The 19733-nt window shown below is 37.3% G+C and overlaps 2 protein-coding genes across 30 annotated transcripts in view; one reads left to right on the forward strand and one right to left on the reverse strand.

The window, feature by feature from the left end:
• The window catches only part of SNAP91 (synaptosome associated protein 91), a gene marked incomplete at both ends in the record, with an annotated part of 119807 nt that extends 119490 nt beyond the window's left edge, over window positions 1-317 (forward strand). For all 29 annotated transcript variants that reach the window (XM_084227825.1, XM_084227801.1, XM_084227798.1 and 26 more), the window contains one exon: window positions 225-317. In XM_084227825.1, coding sequence (XP_084083951.1) covers window positions 225-317 — 93 coding nt within the window. The remainder of the gene's footprint in view (window positions 1-224) is intronic.
• Window positions 318-11436: 11119 nt separating this feature from the next.
• Window positions 11437-12686, reverse strand: PRSS35 (serine protease 35; the record flags this gene model as incomplete). Its single annotated transcript, XM_084227949.1, has 1 exon — window positions 11437-12686. The coding sequence occupies one exon, from the start codon at window positions 12684-12686 to the stop codon at window positions 11454-11456; it is 1233 nt and encodes a 410-aa protein (XP_084084075.1). The 3' UTR covers window positions 11437-11453.
• Between the last annotated feature and the right edge of the window lie 7047 nt (window positions 12687-19733).

Below are 19733 nucleotides of genomic sequence, written 5' to 3' on the forward strand. Positions count from 1 at the left end.
GTGTGAAAAAATTTCAAGAAAGCCAAATATCATCTGAAGTGTATTTTACCAATCCAGAATTAAACATAACACTGTGACTAAGTAGAACAAAGTAGATTTTGTAAACCTTTAGCTATCTAATCCTCTGCATGCTCGTTTTCTGCAATGTGTGTTCTGCCTAATGCTTATCTATCTCTCTGTTTGCTTTCTGTTTCTGCTGTCTTGGACTGGCTTTTCCCCATTAGCTTTCTCCAAGCCCTACACCTGCCACTCAGAGTCCCAAGAAACCTCCAGCAAAGGACCCCTTAGCGGATCTAAACATCAAGGATTTCTTGTAAACAATTTAAGGTATTAATATTGAGCTTTTCCTGTGGGCTTGTAATAGTGACCTGTACAATGCTTACTTGTTTCAGGTATGGTATTTGTTGTTCTGTGTTTTGAATGCATGTATATAGTTATGGTTTGTATTTATACTTTTAAAAATCAATTTTAAAAGCCGTCTTTATCAATGAATTTATTAAAGTCTTACTTAATTTATAAAACTAGGAGGGAGAGAATCTCCAAATTATCCTTATTTAGGAAAGTACAAAAAATACACTGATAAAGCATAAAATACAAAGATTATACTGAAAAAGCAAAAGTTGTCCAAACTACTTGGTAAATTAGAAAATTATCACTTTATTTCATAATAACTGAAATTTATAGAATGCTAACATTCATATTATTTAGAAATCATCTAAGACTATATTTGGCTGTATAACTGTTTTTCTTTTATTTTGTTTGTCCTTATTTCACCACCTCTGTGATTAGATGAGATCAGGTACATTCAGGGAGCTATGACTGTAGACTCAGCTTCATTAGATTTTCACCTTTTGCATTTCTGTATTCAAGAAGAATTCTACATTTCTTACATCCTACATTTAAATTTCTATAGTTTACATTTCTTACATTTTACATTCCACTTTCAAATATAATTTATGAAATTATTGATGGTGGACTTATGGGAGGAAAGTGATGAAGCATAAAAGTTTATTATTAACCCATGTCACCTAACACCTAATGTGTCACCTAACACAGTTGGGTAGGTTCTCAACAAATACTCGCTGGATGTGGGTGAACAGTAATAATGCTGCTTTTCATTTTACACAGTACTTTTTATCCAGTTATTAACTCCTTTGATCCTCTTTGTTGAGATCAAAGCCTGTGAGATAAACTAACCAGATACATTTTGTCTCCAAACTTGTCCTTGGCATTAAGTGGCTTTCCCAAGGCCACATGGGAAGAACAGTAAGAGTGTTGCAGTTTTGGGACCACTGCTGGTGTTATTTTTATTACATATCTGCTATGTATTTATGCATAGATAGATAGATAGATAGATAGATAGATAGATAGATAGATAGATAGATAGAACATTCTCTAATGTCTATTAAGGTCTACTAATGCCTCTAATGTCTCCTTAGTTATTTCAAGGTCTTAACATCTTAGTCAAGAAACTTCTTCTTGTGCCCAGCCTATTCTACTTTGAGTTGGATTGAACTGATGCAGTCTTGAGTAAGATATTGAGCACTTATCTCTTGCCAATTAAAATTTTAGTGTAACAAGGACCCTACATAGAGCAGGCTTTCATCCACCTTTTATTCAGTAAATGACACACTCATCATATGCCAGGATAAGTACCCAAAACGGCAAAACAGTCAGTGCCCTCAGAGATTCACAGTTAAGAGGGAAGGTGGCAGACTAGATTGTGAGGAATAGTTACCCACATGACTAAGACAACACTAGGAAAGGTTTCCTATGAAGTTTGGATTAGCCAGAGAGATAGTGGGGAAGGGCCTATGTTGAATAGTCACTGTGAAGCTCCAGGGATAGTTCCCTTCTCTTCTGTTCTCTCACTTAACTACTTAGTGATTCCCTGAACAGCATAACTGAAAAACAAAAAATAATGGAAGTTACCGCCTTTACCTTTTTTGTTTCACTTTGCTTTTTTAAAGGCTAGCTTAAGGTTAGTTCTAATCGTTCTTAATAGATATTGAATGTTTACAACTAAAATTTCTAGTAAATATCCAAATTTTGAAATCTTGCTGATATAAATTTTTATCTAAAACAAAACTACATTAAGAGTTTTTTTAAGTTTTCTTCTGTCTGAAATGTTAAACTTATTTGAAAAAATTGTGAATTTGTTAATGCAGAAATCTTTTGCGTAAAGATTTTTCCAGTGATTAAAGTAAATTTCAAAGGACATAAAATATTTGGGGAGTATATAATATTGTTTTCTAATTCAAGTGTTTTTATCTTTACAGCTGCAATTTTTGTGACTGAATAGAAAAAAAAATTAATGAGTTTGGAGACTTCAAATAAGATTGATGCTCAGAGTTTCAAAGTGAGCCACCAGTACCAAACCCAATGCTTACTCATAACTTCTCTTCCAAAATGTGTAGCACAGCTGTGAAAGTGAACATTAGGAATGTGTACTACCTTAGCTGTTATCCCTACTCTCAAAATTGTAGTGTATTTGGGTTATTTGTGTGTTGTACGATGTAAACAATGAATGGATGTTCCTGATGCCTTTAGTGCTTTTCTGGACCTCGCCTGTGGACGGATGATGCAGCTGTTGTATGGTGAGCCATTTGGAAAGATGTGTCTGTGTTTTTTGAAGGTTTCAATGTATATATAACTTTTGGACAAACCTAAACTCTCCCCCCTAAATTCTCTTTTCTTCTGTATTTCTCTTACAAACATAGTATGATAATATCAGATAGTGAAGAAAACACTCTTAACTATACAAAACTTTTTTCGGTGTGGAGTACATTTTTTCCAATCACAGGAACTTCAACTGTTGTGAGAAATGTTTATTTTTGTGGCACTGTATATGTTAAGATATTTTATTTTAAAAAATATAAAGGTTAATGTCCATAATAAATATTTCTCCTTGAAGCTACCTTATCAAGAATGAAAAATCTTATGGAAAGAATTCCATATTTAATCACTACTATATTAAAATATATATTTTAATTATATTTGACAGGTTTTACATCTAAATTGACCTATTTATTCATTCTTGATTAAATGCACTGAAAAGTAAAGGGTTCATTTCTATCCAGTTCTATCGTGAAAATGCAAATAGAATTATGCTATTCAAGTGATTATGAAGGCACCCCAAGGTATATCTGTAATTTAAAGATTACTACAGATATTTTATTTTATTGTGGGTTTTATGTACATCTGTTCATTTAGTATTTTTTTGTGTGTTCTGTAGACTAGTGTTCCTCCATCCCTCAACTGAGCGCAAAGTAGGTTTTGTTGTACCATTGTGATTAGAATTTAAACTAATTCAGAGAATTGTATCCTTTACTGTACATACTGTATTTTTTAATTTTTAATTTGTTGTCATACTGTCTGTGCTGATGGCTTGGCTTAAGATTTTGATGCATAAATGAGGTCACTGTTGATCAGTGTTGCTAGTGGCTTGGCAGCTCTTTGTTAAAGCATATTGGGTTGGAAAGGTGTTTGCCTAATTTTCCAATTATTTAATAGATGTATGGTACCATTTAAAAGTGGTTGTATCTGAACTTACTGTGGGGATAACATACACTGTAATGGGGGAAAAAAATTTCAAAATGGCTTTTCTTTGTATTTCAGTTTAAAAACCCAGTGCATGTACGCCCTCTGAGATGCAATAAATACCTTGAACAAAGAAAATACAAATATAATCTTTCTCTCTTTGATTATTTTTAATAGTAGGAAAACTTTTAGGGGGGAAGTCTGTTTCAAATAGCACACATACATATGAAATATTGAAAATGTTAAAATATTTAGAAGTGATAAATGCTGTCCAGACCAACATAGCTTTGATTAGTTTTATAATAAATTAAAAACAAGGGGAAAAAAGAATTTTAATCCTCTTTCATTAAACATGGAACTTCAAGGCTATTGCCAAATAAACTGAAATTCCATATTGCAAAGAAGAAAAAGATTAACTTTCTTTGAAAATATGCAATTAAATTCTTTTAATAATTTTTCACAAGAATTTTCCATGGAAGTTAAAGAATGAGATTTTAGATACTAGTATACTCACACACTTGCATGCAGATACTTAGACAGAAAATCTAGATTAGCTGATTCTAATGAAACTGAAAGACTTTATAAATAGATTGTTACAATGTCTCAAAAAGTAGCCCCCCAAAATAGAAGCATTTCTCAAACAGTGGCATATTCTTACCTCAAAAATTACCTTTCCCTTATTTACCTAAGATTTGTGTCTTGAGAATTAACTTTTCAATTTTATTGATAGCATTTTGATCATGTGTTACATGGTGGGTATAATTGTAATGTGTTTTAGCTTATATTGATAAATAATTTTAGGTTTAATATTGCATTTTTAATTAGCTTTTCCACTTTGTTGAATGGCCCATGTGGTTATATGAGCTCTTAGTAAGTGAAGCTATAAGAGCATTATTTTAAAATGTGACCCTGGAACCTTGCTGTGGTGTTTTTGCCGTCCTTGTAGGAGAAATATCTTACAGACAAGATGTGACATGAGATCCTTTGGGTACTCAAAAACCTAACTTCTGGATAATTTTCAGCACAAGTCCAATTTACCCGTAATGTTCCTTCACATAGTGAGTGTCCTTTTGTAAGCTCACGTCTGGTTCAACCTGCCTCCTACAGGCACACACAAATATGCATACACACCATTACATGCTGAGCACACCACTACTCATACAAGGGGCCACCATGCACTGTGCTAGCCCACACAGGGCCCTCTGCATGAGAGCAGCACACCCGCCCTCCCAGTGCAGCTAAGCCCCATTTGTCCATCATGGATGCCCACCCCATGCTTCTCAGAACAGAACTTTCATCAGCCTAGATGTCACTTAACAGGTTGCATATTAATCAGCTGTGAAGGTGGCATCTACTCTGGGTGAAGCATCTCCTCCTCCTCTTATCCTCAGCAACTAGTACTTCAGTCTATTCCAGGTAAGTACCTGAGGTATGAATTCAATTACACTAGTTCTTCAAGGTCTCTTCATCTGCCTGGATATTGCTGGCTATGATCATATTCCTAATTACTATAGAACTCTCATATAGTACATTTATTGTCAAATGTTATTAGAATTTTAATAGCTCTGTCAGTTTATTGTAATATAAGAACAAAAACTCATCTTGAACATTTGAATCACTTTTTTATATAATAAAATAATTACAAGTGTTTCAGTATTGCATTGTCCCCTTTTTTTCTCTTTTATGTTATTTATTATACCTTAAAAAAAAAAGAATAAAGACCAAAGAATTTGGAGTAGGGTCATAGGGCTCAGAAAAGGAGTAAAGGAATGGACATGAGAAATGAGAACTCAGTTCACAGAAGGACAAATTTTGTGAAGGCCTCTTTTTGCTCCTAAATAGAAATGATTTATAATTGATCTCTAAATTTTTATTGGTGGAAAAGATGATAATCTTGCAGCAGTGATTAGTGTTTCTTTTGTAGAATTCCTTGTTGAACATCAAAAACCAGTATTATTTGAAAAATCACACTGTTTTTTATTTTTTATGCAATCGGTTTCATTATGGTTTATCATTATTCTTCTTGGGCTATGATAAAATTTTACAGCTTTGCTCTTAGAATTTTTACTCCTGGATACATTATTCAGATCTCTGTGTGTGACAGTGCATGAAGGAGTATTTAATGACTGGTAATTAACCTTGGCTAAAATCTCAAAACCGCAACACTTAATCAAATTGAGTTCATTTCTACTGATGACATGTATATTCAAACAACTCTGAAACGTAAAGGTATTCTACAGTTAATTCTATACTTATTCTCTGATTCATAGACAAGAGATTTTCAAACCCTTTGGTCTCAGGAACCCTTTGCACTTTTAAAATTTATTGAGGACCTCTAAAAGTTTTTGTTTATATGGAAAATGCCTGTTAATACTATGTTAGGAATTAACACCAAAATTTTTAAGTGTTTAATTTAAAAATAAAAATATTAAAGCCATTACACATTAACATAAATATTTGTGTAAAAGACTAATTTCAAAAAAATAATTCAGGAGACTGGCATTGTTTTGCCATCTTTGCATCTCTTTAATGTTAAACTTAACAGAACACAGCTGCATTCTCACATCTGCTTCTGCCTTTATCCTGTGGCAATAGCCCATGGCATGCAGTCACTGGAAAATTCCACCGTGAACATGCTTGTGGGAAAATAAGTGTCTTACTATCATTATGAAAATAGTTTGGAATTCACAGTACTGTTATAAAAATAACGTTGACCTTACAGACTTAGAAAGGGTCTCTGGATCCTCAGGAATGCTCAGACCACCCTTTGAGAGTAGCTTCTTTAAATCTGAAAGTGTTCTCATGTTTTTTGAAAGAGGGGAAAAAATACTATTGATGATTAATAGATTGCATTGTATGCAGGCATGCACATGTATGTGTATATGTGTGTGTATAATAACTCCATTACCACCACTATTTTCTGTTTTGTGTTTTCCAAATGCCCACCTCCACCACTTCCATGTTACTTTTCTTCTTTTTTTAGCCACCATGCTTTACTTTTTTAATTTTGTGTGTGTGTGTGTGTGTGTTTGTTTTACATTGTTGTTCCTCTTGGGTGTAATCCCCATAGAATTCCCACCACCAAGTCACCCATTAACCATCACCATAGTCTCTTGGGCTCTTCCCTCCCCTGTTATGATTCCTTTCCCTCCCCCTCCCCTGCTGAATGTCTCTGATTTATCTTTGGCTTGCTAGTTTTGTTTTTGTTTTTTTCCTGATCCTTTGTTTGGTTCTCCTATATTTCTCCTATAAATGAAACCATCTGATATTTTTCCTTCTGACTTATTTCACTGAGCACAATCCCTTCCAGCTCTATCCATTTTGCTGCAAATGGCGTGTGTTCATCTTTTTTGACTGCTGAATAGTATTCCATTGTGTGTATATACCTCATCTTTTTAATCCAGTCATCTGTTTTGGAGCATTTATGTTGTTTCCATATCTTAGCTATTATAAATATTGCTTCAGGATACAAAATCAACATACTCCATGTTACTTTTTTTTTTTTTTTAATACAAGCACTGGGTACAGTCAGAAGCATGGGAGGGTGAGAGAATTCACCAGAGCCAGAGCGGGGAGCAGAGCAGGCAGAAGGACCGAAGTACACTGCTGAGGGGAGAAGCGGTCACGGCAGGAGAGGTCTGTCGTGCCATGTGGGACCCTCGCTGGTGGCTGGGGATCGAACCTGCGCTGCAGAGCCTGCGGGCAGCTTCGCAGCCCAGCGCTCAACTGCTGCACCACCAGGGGAGGCACTCCATGTTACTTTTTAAGTATACTGAGACTTTACAGGAACTCCAGGGTCACATTGTGAGGAGGGGAACTGCTGCTCCACCACCCACTATTATCTTCGTCAAGTTACCTAACTTTTCTTTAGTTTTTTGTCTATAAAATGGATATAAAATTTCCATTTACATACTTACTGTTTAATAAGATAATACATGTAGAGTGCTTGGCATAAAATAGCGCTTGATAAATACTCCTGTTGTTACTTTTTTAAATTGTTACTTAAAATTGCTATTACAGTTGAATTTTCCAACCACTGCATCCCATGGGCTGTCGCTACATGGGCGGTTGTTTAAACTAGACTTTGCCATTTATTTACAGTTGTGACACTAAAAGATGAAGGAGACAGAAGTATAAGAATAGTCAATAATTGGAATATTTGGTATTAAAGTTCAATCACTAGAGTATTAAATGTTAAAAATTTTAAACGTATGAGTAGAGCAGAAACAACACCTACCTCAGGCTTGATTTCTTAGAGACTTCTGCTCTGACCTAGCTCCAATATCTAATGATACTTTTTAAGAAAAAAATGGAAGATGCTAATGTGATAGATGCTTTTGGACAGTAGTAGAATTATAATTGTTTCTACTTGAAAAAGTTTTAATAAGTATATTTTGTGTATTTACAATGATTTTTTTAATAAAATAAAATATTTAGTGATAATAGAGGTGGAAGATGCTATTGAAATTAAAAATATTCAGAGGGGACAAGCAATGAGTGCAGTTGCAGCCATTAGGGCTGGAGGAGGGAGATAATCTTGAGCAAAAAGCTTATGAAAGGCCATAGCCTGGGAACTGAATCCAGGCCTGTGAACAGTGTCCCACAAAGGGGCAGGGTTAGAAGCTTCCTCTCCTAACCAAAAGAGGGGAGACAATCATCTTAGTGATCATGCTCTAAGGTCTCTAACAAACCATTCAAAGTGTTTCCTGGTCTGCTAGAGTTCTGGCTCGAAAGAGCTCTAGCTTTCCATGGTTTGCCACCAGGAAGTGCTAACCTCCTATAGCAGCAATCCCCAAATAGTATATCTTAAATACAAAGTGCATTGTCACACTTTATACCTTTGCATAAGCTGTTTCTAATCCCTAAATGCCCTCCACTTCCCCCAAGTTCCCCACTGATAGTCTGGCAAATTTCAACTCATTCTTCAAAACCTACTTCCTCTAAGAACACTTTCTTTTCATCACAGATGCCCACCCTCATGGAGGTAATTGTTCTCAAATGTGTTCCATCAGCACATGATACTTACTTCATCTTTTTCACACTGTTTTTTTAAAATATATGTCTGACTCACACTGACTCACAGTGCATCTCTCTCTTTGCATTGTATAAATGATTCCAGCAAAAGAGGAAATTTTTTGAATATTTCAAAATAGGAAAGCCATAAAGAATATGTTTTTCTCTAGTCTAAAAACTAAGACATTTAGTTACTGATCATAAAAAGGTGCTCCATATAGTGTTTATGATATCTAGTTTCTACCAAAAACCAAACTTTAATTTGAGAGTATGTACAGGAGATTGTTGCTATTATATGTGTATCAGTGACTGCCCAGGACATCCCTTCATAGAGCCACATCAGTCATATGCCAGTCTACATGCAGTGGCACAGCTGCCCATTTGGTGGGTACAATAGTCTCGCTTGTTTTCCAGGCTACAAAGAAACCTTTTTAAATTAAATGTTCTAAGTGCAGTGGCGGAATACTAAATTAAGTTCTGTCTCAAAAATAACATGCTTTTATTTTTAGGCAATTGCTTGATAAACTGGTACTTTTGATTGTCAGTAGAATCTTGGCACCAAGCCCATATGGATTTTTAAAAGAAAAAAATAAACAGCACCTTTGTTATGCATTGCAAAAAAAAAATTTGAAATTGCATCTCTTAAGAAGGTTAGCTACAAAGTTTTCTAAGGAAAAAAATCATCCCCCCCTCCCCAGATCTTTGCACTGTGTACTAGTGCATTCTTTTCTCCAGTACCCTGAGATTTATCTTGATTTGTGATCTGATATCTGGGTCAATAGTTGTAGTTTAAGTTCTAAGTAAAACAAAAATCGCATAGTCTTGACTTGTCAATTAATGGGGGTAGAAGGTCTAGTAAGGAAAGAATGCTTAGAAAAAGGCTCCTGGGCCTCCTGGGGGGCACAGTGATTGAGCGCTGGGCTGCGAAGCTGCCTGCAGCCTCTGCAGCGCTGGTTAGATCCCCGGCCACCGGTGAGGGTCCCACATGGCATGCAGACCTCTCCTGCTGCGCCCACTGCTCCCCTCAGCAGTGTATTTCGTCTGCCTGTTCTGTTCCCTGCTCTGGCTCTGGTGAATCTTCTCTCACCCTCCCGCATGTCTGACTACCCAGTGCTTGTATAAATAAATAAATCTTTTTTTAAAAAAAAAAGGAAAGAAAAATTAAAAAAGAAAAAAGGCTCCTCCTTCCAGAAGCCTCAGAACTTTGAGAATCATTCTTGGGAAACCTCTGAATTGCATGTCTAGCTAAGAAGAGATAAGCTCCTTAATAGGCAGTTCTTAGAAAAACATTCTGTAGGTAGGGAAACCCAATAAGCTGGAAGTTTAGGAGTAACATAAAGGAGGTAGGGCTGATGATTAATTTCAATGACTTGCATCACCATAATCCCAATCTGTGCACAATACACACACTCATTCTTGTGGGATAAATGGTTGTTGATTTCTTAGGAAATTCCAGTCTTTCAATTACATAATTTCTATTATACTAAATACAACTAATCGCATATTCTATTTGCTGAACATTTGCTTTATTCAGGGCAGTCTACTATGATCAAACAATTAGAGGTATTTTATACCACATCCTGAATTTTTGCCATTATACCATAGTTGCTGTGTCTACATGCCATAGTGCTAAGTGTATACATAAATTGGGTGTGGTTGTATGATAAATTCTGAACTTTCAATAATACACATTAACATTCCAAAACAAACATTTTAATGGTTAAGGATCCGGGTAGTTTACACAACGAGATACCATCTCACACCCATGAGAATGGCAAATAAAAAGACTTCCAACAAGTTGTTGACAAAGATGCAGAGAAAAATCATGCGTTTTGCCCCAGGACAGATGCTGGGTCTGTCCACATAATGGCCAGAGCAAGTGGTCTTGGTTCCTACTCTAAATAAATCATCAACAATAATCATTTTAAAGAATCTTCTTTTTAAAATTGTATTTGTAGAGTAGAGCCATTTTTAGGACATATTTAAAATTACTAATCAAAAAATTCATCAGTATAATATACTTGTGACCCTATGAGAAAGCGTAATTTTGTCCAGGAGTTAAAAGGATCTCTTCAAAAAAAAAACAATTCCTTGAACTAAAAATATAAAATGTTCATATATAGGGGAATGTATAGCATAAATTGGTGTGTTTCAAGGTTTGCTCATTTATAACTTTTAAACTGTCTTATGCATAAATGAAAAGCCCATGTTTTGCATATTAAATAAAAATTGGAGCTCTTAAAGTATCTCCGCTTCCCTGTTTTTCAAGTACCTTTATTTTATAGTAGAAAGCATTTCTCTTGTTTTTAAATAATACCTCAGTGGATTTTTAAAATCAGCAAAAGTTAATAGTTTTGTTTATAAAGCTTGTTGTTCTGAAGTTTCTCAGACCCAACAGAAAGCTCAATATAATCACTGAAGGTGTGAGCTGAATGGGTCCACATGAAGTAGCACAGACTGTGTGCTGTGTTATCTCTGACCTGATTCTAAGTGTGGTGCTGTCTCTCTCTGTGTGGGTTCATATTTAATTTGCAACTGGCATCCTATTAAGTTCTTCTTAGTGCAGGGCCCTGAGCATAAGACCATGGAGAAATTGCATGTTACTTATAGCACCAGCTTGAAGATTTAAGAAGGTAGAAAGAAAGAAAACTTTCCCCACAAATGAAACTTACCACCATATAAAGAATTATACTTGGCTTTGAAGTGTGCACCTAGTTTCAATATCTGTACCTAAACATTTTTTAACATGAAAATGCCCTAATTTTGAAAAAAGTGTTTATAAAAATGAACTGCTAATAGCGTTCATGTCCAAGAATAACCTATGAAGTGACCTAGCTACTATAATCAAAACTGGTTTTCTGTGAAGTTTAGATAATCCACGACCTCGTTGGGGGCTTCTGTCAGCCCTGTGTACAATTGGCATCATTCCCATGAATCCAGAGGCAAATCTGGGCATACTTGAGGGGCGTGATGCGCACTGCCACGTTGTAGTCTTTCTGAACACCGTGGACATCCACCCACTGGTGGCCTGAATAGACCGCAATGATTTTGCGCTTCCAATTCTTTCTGTCCGGCTCTTTCAGACGCAGATAGACCCCAGATCCCGTGGAGCCCGACTCGGCATCGCAGTATTGATAGAGGAGATCACTGGATTCATCTGACACACTGCAAAACCGGTAGACTAACTGATCTGCCCTGTCGCGATCAAATCCTGAGAAGTGGATCATTCCGCCGGGCAGTTTCTTGATGGTGGGGCTGATGCCCAGTTCCATGTATTTCTTTTTGTGAGCTCGCTTCAGCTCCAGAAGAGCATAGTCATAGTCCAAGGCAGCGCCGCCCCTCCCTCCTCTCGCCCAGCCTTTGGGAATGTGTGTGTTCTTGACGCGGGTCCACTGGAAGGAGGGCCTCCCTTCAGCCACTCTCCCAGCCCGGCCAGGTTCCCTTCCTCTTCCCGCAGTGGTGCTCACCTTCAGAGTCTCCTTGGTCCTTCTTTCGTCACCACCGGTGGCTTCTCTCCTGCCTCTCTTAGAACCCCTACGTCTTTTGCCACCAGCTTTATTTCTCATCTTCAACAAACCTACCCTTAGCTTTTTGCTCCCTTTGATATAGTCCTTTCCATCGTGAACACAGTGGGCAGCTGTTAGAACGTGACTGGGGGAGACAAGGACACCACTGCAGCCCGTGGAGAGCTTCACAGCTGTATTGAAAGGGAAGTTGGTCAAGAATCTCTTGTCCAAGATACTGAACCTGCTGTCTGTGCCATACACCTGCCTCTTTCTCCGAACAGATGCTCCTCTTGTGATATTTTGAGTTGGCTCAAGGACCAAACCTTGCACTTTTACTCTGGTCAAGGTCCTGGTACCATTCTCAAAGACAGTCTCGTATGAAAGAGAGTCTTCCAGGTCAGAGAGGCTGGGGGCTGGGAGTTCTTTGTGGCATTCGATGCCACACACTGGGTTTAACACCATCTTAGCTTCTGCCTCAAATGTGGGGCTGGTAAGATGGAAAGTCCTTTCACTGACAACCCGGGGTATTGTACTCAAGGGCCACATAAAATCCTGTTCCATTTCAGATCCATCAACGAGAAGACACCCAAAGGTGAAAAATATCAACCAAAATAGCATATTTTCCATTTGGTTCTTCTATTTTGTCCTTAAAAATAGAAAAAAAGATGAAACTTTACAATGTTTTATTCTTAAATGCTACTTACCCTTTTATGTCTTGGGTGGTCAAATGTACCTTCAACACAAATAGGGGTCCTTCTTTCATCTTGCTTGTATGTAATAATTGGGCTCATACAGACTTCCAAAATCAGTAGCCTGTTTTCACCCAACCTTCCTCTGCCAGCCTTACCCCACCTCCTTTTATTCCCACTGCCACCTCCACTTTTGCTTTCCCATACAGTGCAGTGCTTGAGAGAGTATGATGGGTCACAAAGTGGAGTCCTCTGTTGCCTAAGCCAAACTCTCCCTACCAAGGTTTTTTATAACTATATTTCCAGATGATTTAGAAGGACAGGAGCAGGTTCCTGGCATTTTCCTTCCATTTAGCTCTTAAAAGCAGAGATGATAATTTTTTTTTTTAATCTCAAGAGTGTAAATATAACACAGAACTCAAAAAATCATTCAGTGGAAGACAGTGAATTTCCCTGAACTGTGATTTGCAAACCAAGCTGATTGATGGTCCAACTGAAATCACCAGATAACATTCTAAAAGAAGAGGTTTTAATATTTAATAAATAAATAAATAAATAGGCTCATATTCTGTTGTCCTGCTTCAGTTTTTATAAACATAAACCCTTATAAAATGGGGAAACACGATCATAATTTGTACTTTACATAAAGCAAAGGCAATTCAAAGTTAGATTACTCCTATAATACCTCCACTCTCAGTCACTCTTTGAAAGCTATTTTTGCATGGAAAAGAAAGCTAGTGAGGGATTTTAGGAATGGCCCACAACCAGTGGGATCCAGTGTACTGGCATAAAAAAGCAAAAGTTGTCTCTGATACAGTTAAATATGGGCATCCCTTTATAAAACAGTTTGTCTATACAAGTACAGAATTTAATTACACTCATTTGAGAAAACAAAAACATCTACATTAGCCTTTTTATTATTTAAACTGTATTAAACAGTATTATTATTTAAACAGTGATTAAACAATCACCAATGACAATTTTAATCATCATACATTTGAACATACTATAAAATTTAGAATAGTCTTTACCAGCATCAGCAAAATTACCTAGAAGCTTTATAATTTCCATTTTCAAATCTGCTTATTCTTGAACGCTGAGTAACAGTGATTCTGGTTAATATTGGATTGGATTGTTTTCTAAATAGCTTTTATTTGTTTTATTTTGGAGACAGTGCATTTTTCTGTAGAGTAATGATATACAAATTTTTTTTGATTGGCTTTTCACTTAACCCTATATAGTAACAGCTATCCATTGTGTCCTTAATATAGTATTACAGTAGTGACTGAAAATCAGTCAAATATCTACATTGAAAAATATATATGATCACTTGGTATATTTTAACACTGATACAAATGATCTGTGGGGTAATTCATGTGTGGAAGGCATGTCTAGGCAAAAGAGCAGATGTCTAAATCATGATTTTTTCCCTCCAGTTTGGTTTTATTTTATTTTAGTACAGTTTGTCCAGTCTTGCATCTTTTTTGCCTTTTCAGGAACTAGAAAGACAAAATGCAAATTTTAAGTGACACAGAGCAAATGATATTTTACTACAAGAATATGAATCTCAAATACATAAATTCCCCTTTCCTTTACTAAATAAAATATGCACCTGTGCCATAATTCTGCAGGCAGACTTTAAAGAAGGACACAGGTAATGGTTCATTTCATGTGTCAATTTAACTGAACCACAGGGTACCCCCATACTTGAGCAAACATTATTCTGGTGTGCTGTGAAGTTGTTGCATGAGATTAGTATTTGTTGGTATACTGAGCAAAGCAAATTACTCTCCCTAGTATGGGTGGACTCATTTAATCAGTTGACGGGTCTGGCTAGCACAAAAAGATTAATATTGTTGTAGGGGTAACTGCTCCATCTGATTCCTTGGAGCTGGGGTAATGGTATATTCCTGCCCTTGGACTTAAAATGAAACATAAACAGGTTCCAAGAATGTTAATAGTTTGTTAATAAAATTCTGTACTTGCTCATTGTAAAATAATCTATTATGAGAAGGAGTGCCCAGCTTGTAGTCCACAGACAGCACCACCTGGGAACTCTTTAAAGTAGACGTATAGGTCCTCCCCAGTGGCACAGCGGTTGAGCGTTGGGTTGCGAAGCTGCCCGCGGCCTCTGTGGTGCCGGTTCAATCCCCGGCTGCTCCCCGGCCACCGGAGGAGGGTCCTACATGGCGCGCAGACCTCTCCTGCCGCCCGCTGCTCCCCTCAGCAGTGTACTTCATCAGTCTGCCTGCTCTGCTCCCTGCTCTGGTTCTGGTGAATTCTCTCACCCTCCCGCGCTTCTGACTGTACCCAGTGCATGTATAAACAAAACAACCAAACAAATAAATAAATAAAACATGCCTTTATAAAAAAAAAAGTTATAAAAATAAAAATAAAAAAAAGTAGATGTATATAATAAGAATTGGTGCTCCTAGGGTTGGGGAGACCAAGTGCTGTGATACAAGCAGACTGTCTTTTTTTTTTTTTTTTTTTTTGTCATTTAGGAAACGTGATTTTTGATTGGATTTGTTTTACTGTGATACAGCTATACTGTGTTTGTAGCTCTTAATTTTATCATCCTTTTGTTGTTTTACTTATTTATAATGGTTGGAGAATAATGATAAGATGAAGGAGGATATATGCCTTTAGAAATAATCTGTCACTGTTATCCTGGGACTCAACCCTGGCAGAAAGATGCTGTGGGACCATAAATCAGAAAGGTAACCTGGATATATTCTGATTTGACATGCTGGCATAGGCTTGTCTCTGTGGTAATATGTCCTTTAATGCTCTGTTGAACCTGTTCTCTTTAGTGAAATTAAAATGCATGTGTTTGGAAAAAAAATAAAAGAAAAAGAAAAAAATAAATAAAATGTTCATTCTCAAACATGCCCCTAAAAGTCTCCAGGAGGGGGCAGGGTGAGTTTCCAGCTATCCAGGTTAATAATCACTCTGGTCTTCCAGACAATTCTGAGAGAGTGCAGTTAAGAACTGCAGCAGCCAATGTCAGTAACTGTTATTTTCATATTCACAGAAGATAAACATTTTAAATAAAAACAAACAACAACAACAAAAAAGAACTGCAGCAGCCAAGGTCCTGGGGCAGCAGCTTAAGCCATTCCCCAGAAGTCAGTCTCCAAGGATGATTGCTCAAATGGGTCTCAGATGATGTCTGTTTTGTGTGTGTGTGTGTGTACAAAATAAGTTCTGAACTTTGTTATTATCCTATATTAGCAACTGCTAATATAATGATTCAGCCATTTAAAAAAGAAAAAAACATAACTTACTTTTACCTAAGTGATTTAATAATATCTGAAAAAATACAAAGTTGTGGATGTAGTGCCTCCAACATCTGATGCTGCAGACCCTGCAGTGGCATCAGTTTGCCAGCCCTGTTGCCATTTCAGAGAGTTCTGCTGCAGTGTCCCACAGGCTAACAGCCATGCCCACATCTATCCCTGGCCATGGGAGGGACAGAGCCTTGTAATCTGACCTCAGAATCACAGTAATAAGAGGACATGGATCTAGTGAGTCTGTTTAATTTAGCCTGTAATTTAAAATTGGACACGTTTAAGGACAGTTTCTGTTGGAAAATCTAAGTTTGCCCTGTAGTTAAGTGTCAATGTAATGTAAATTATAGCTCTTACTGATACAGCAATCCATGGTTCAGTGAATACATGTACATATGAGCCCATCTACCAAAACACACTAACTTATTGTTCTAAACAGACACAATCTCAATTGGTGGGGAAGTATACTACTTTTAAAGTTCTAATGTCCCATATCTTAGCTAATTCTCCTTTCCCTGTGTTCCATCATAATTGTGACCTTCACTGTCACTTTCCAGATGCCTTGGATTTAGGACTTCAAATTCCAACTTTGTGGAAAGTGAGGTTGCAATCAATGCTCTCTGCCATGAGTCAGCATGCACATAGTTGATTGTGGGTTTGATCATGGAGACTTATGGAGTGGAAGGGAATTAAGGAGGAAGCAAGAACATCAGGATATGCCAGTCAAGAAATGGGCAGAAGAACTTAAAAGACATCTCTCCAAAGAGGAAATGCAAATGGCCAACAGGCATATGAAAAAAATGTTCAACATCCCTGATAATCAGGGAAATGCAAATGAAAACCACACTGAGATACCACCTTACACCAGTAAGAATGGCACATATCAAAAAAACTAGCAACAACAAATGTTGGGGAGGATGTGGTGAAAAAGGAACTCTCCTACATTGCTGGTGGGAGTGCAAACTGGTCCAGCCACTATGCAAAGCTGTATAGAGGTTCCTCAGACTACTGAAAATGGAGCTACCATATGACCCAGCAATTCCACTCCTAGGGAACTACCCAAAGGACACAAAACATTGATTCAAAAGAACATCTATACCCCTATGTTTATTGCAGCACTTTTTATAATAAGTAAAATCTGGAAACAACCCAAATGCCCAAAAATAGATGACTGGATCAGGAAGATGTGGTATATATACTATATATACACAATGGAATACTATTCAACAATCAAAAAAGATAAACTCATGCCATTCCCAGCAACATGGATGGAGCTAGAAGGAATTATGCTCAGTGAAATAAGTCAGGAAGGAAAAAGAAAAATATCAGATAGTTTCACTTATAGGAGGAAGAGGGGAACCAAATGAGACATGGCGGGTGGGGAATAACAATACAAAACACAACACAACAAAACAAAAACAAACAGACAATTATAAACCTGAGACATCCTGCAGGGGAGGGGGAGGGAGAGGGATCAGAGGGAGGGAGGGAGGAGCACAGTGGACTGTGGTGATGGTGCACGGGTGCACTGGTGAAGGAAATTCTATGGGGACTACACCTAAGGGGGGGGCAAGCAAATACTGCTTAAAAATGAACAATGATATAAAAATATATAAATGAAAAGAAAATTTTAAAAAAGAACACCAGGATATGTAGGTGAATACTTTTTGATGGAGCAGATATTATTCCATACTTGTACCCAGTCTATTAGTAATAGAAATTATCACACAAAACTGTAAGATGTAACTTACCATTACTATTTTTGTTTGCTTAGTTTTCTTCTTTTTACATTCAGAAGGACAGTTTTATTATAAAAAGGGAAGGGAAGTAAAGGATGCTTTATGATGCAAGCGGGCCAAAAGAGCTGCTGCTGACAGGGACAGGTTTGTTAAAAGAGAGACCTGCATAGCCCCAGGCGGGCAGCCTTGAGAGCGCTGCCTCTGCCGCTTTGCAGAGGGAGGTCAGTGAAGAGAAATGCCTGTATAGCCACAGATGGGCAGGAGAGCTGCTGCTGCCTGCTTGTTTTCTTAGAAATGTGGTTGCTGATAGTACTTAGAATAGTTGAGTGTCTTCACCAGTGTAGTGGGTACTTGTGCAGAACAAGGACTGAGAAAACTTGAGTCAAGTCTCTACCACTGATTAGGCATATATATGAATTTGACAGTTCATGAAATTCTAAGTTTCCATTTCCTCATCTTTAAAGTGAGAATAGTAATAATTTCTACCTTGTGATATCTTTGTGGGCATTAGATGAGATTTTATATTCAAAGAATTACCAGTAAACCTAGAGCATATTCAACAATGAGTTCTTTTATAATTTTTCTACCTTAATGGGTGAATTAATACCACTGCGTAATAGTTTTGAAATGGCTACAACACTTTTCATTTTCTTAAAAGTCAATTTTACAGTCAAATATTTTTATTTCAGGATAGTTTCCAACACATTCTCAAACTCCCTTTTTCTTTGTTTTGGACAAGTTTCACTTTAGAGATTTCCCAAATGAATGTTTTTCTAATTACTCATTTCTACGATTATCACTGGTTTTGTAATGTAGTTTTCTCATTGCTATTCAAGTTAAGTATGATTAAACATTACCCAGCCACAGAACATTCAAACTGTATTCCCTGTACCTTATTTATAGCCTGGGTCTCTATTAGGAATTCTAGGACTGCATCAAGCCCTCAAGCTAAAAAGTCACAGAGTCACTGTCAAAATTACTCTGAAGGTGCAACTTAGAGTGAAAGTGTGCCTTTTTGAGTGAGTCTATTTAAAGTATATATAATTTTACTATACCTTGGTATATTTATATTATAATACTATTTCCTTTCTTTTCTTTTCTTGTTTTTTATCCTGGGAAGTTTATAGGTGAGCTCAGATAGGGTTGCTAAACTCATAAATGACTGGATGATAGCTCACTATATTAAATATTTCAAATGAATTATTTTCATTGTGTATACAGGTGAGGATGCTGGCTTACCACTAAGGATCTGCACTGAAATGCTTTTCCTTACTGGGTGATAGACACACACTCACTCAGGCCTTTCTTTTCACATGGTACCTTGTATTATATAGTGAAGCAGTTGTCCAAATTCATGTGTATCATAGTATCCTGTCATGGAACGTAATTTGGCTTTAACCTGTCAAACTTTTTCTGGAGTCTGGTGTAGGGCAGGGACTGCCTGGTCAGATCATTGACTTGTAGGACCAAACCAACTCCTACCTTAACATTAAGAAACTCTAATGATTGTATAACCACTGTAGGGTAAGGTAAAAAGTATTGGGCTTTTCTGCCCTCCCGCCATTAGGATGGATGATGGAACCCTGTGGTCCTAAATGCATGCCTGGTGGCGGGCACCTGGAGTAGGGTGTGGGCATATGTAGATGGGATTCACCTGGGCTAAGATTGGGCTTTTAAGGGTGGCGTCACGGGACGCCAGCAGAAGCAGGAGAGCAGAGAAACAGAGAGAACGCGAGAGAACACCGGAGAACCCAAAAAGAGTGAAGACTTGTTGGGGGCCGGGAGGCTGGCAGGCCTCAGTACCCCTATCTGCCATGTACCCGGTAAATCCCAATAAAAGCCTGAAAACCCACTGTGGGCTCCAGTACTCTGACTCCTCCCTCACCCCATCTGCTGGGATCATAGAAAAACCTGCTCAGTGGCCCATTCCTGCCTTTACAACCACTTTTCACAACT

This window comes from Talpa europaea, assembly GCF_964194135.1.
Source record: "Talpa europaea genome assembly, chromosome: 2".
NCBI lineage: Eukaryota > Metazoa > Chordata > Mammalia > Eulipotyphla > Talpidae > Talpa > Talpa europaea.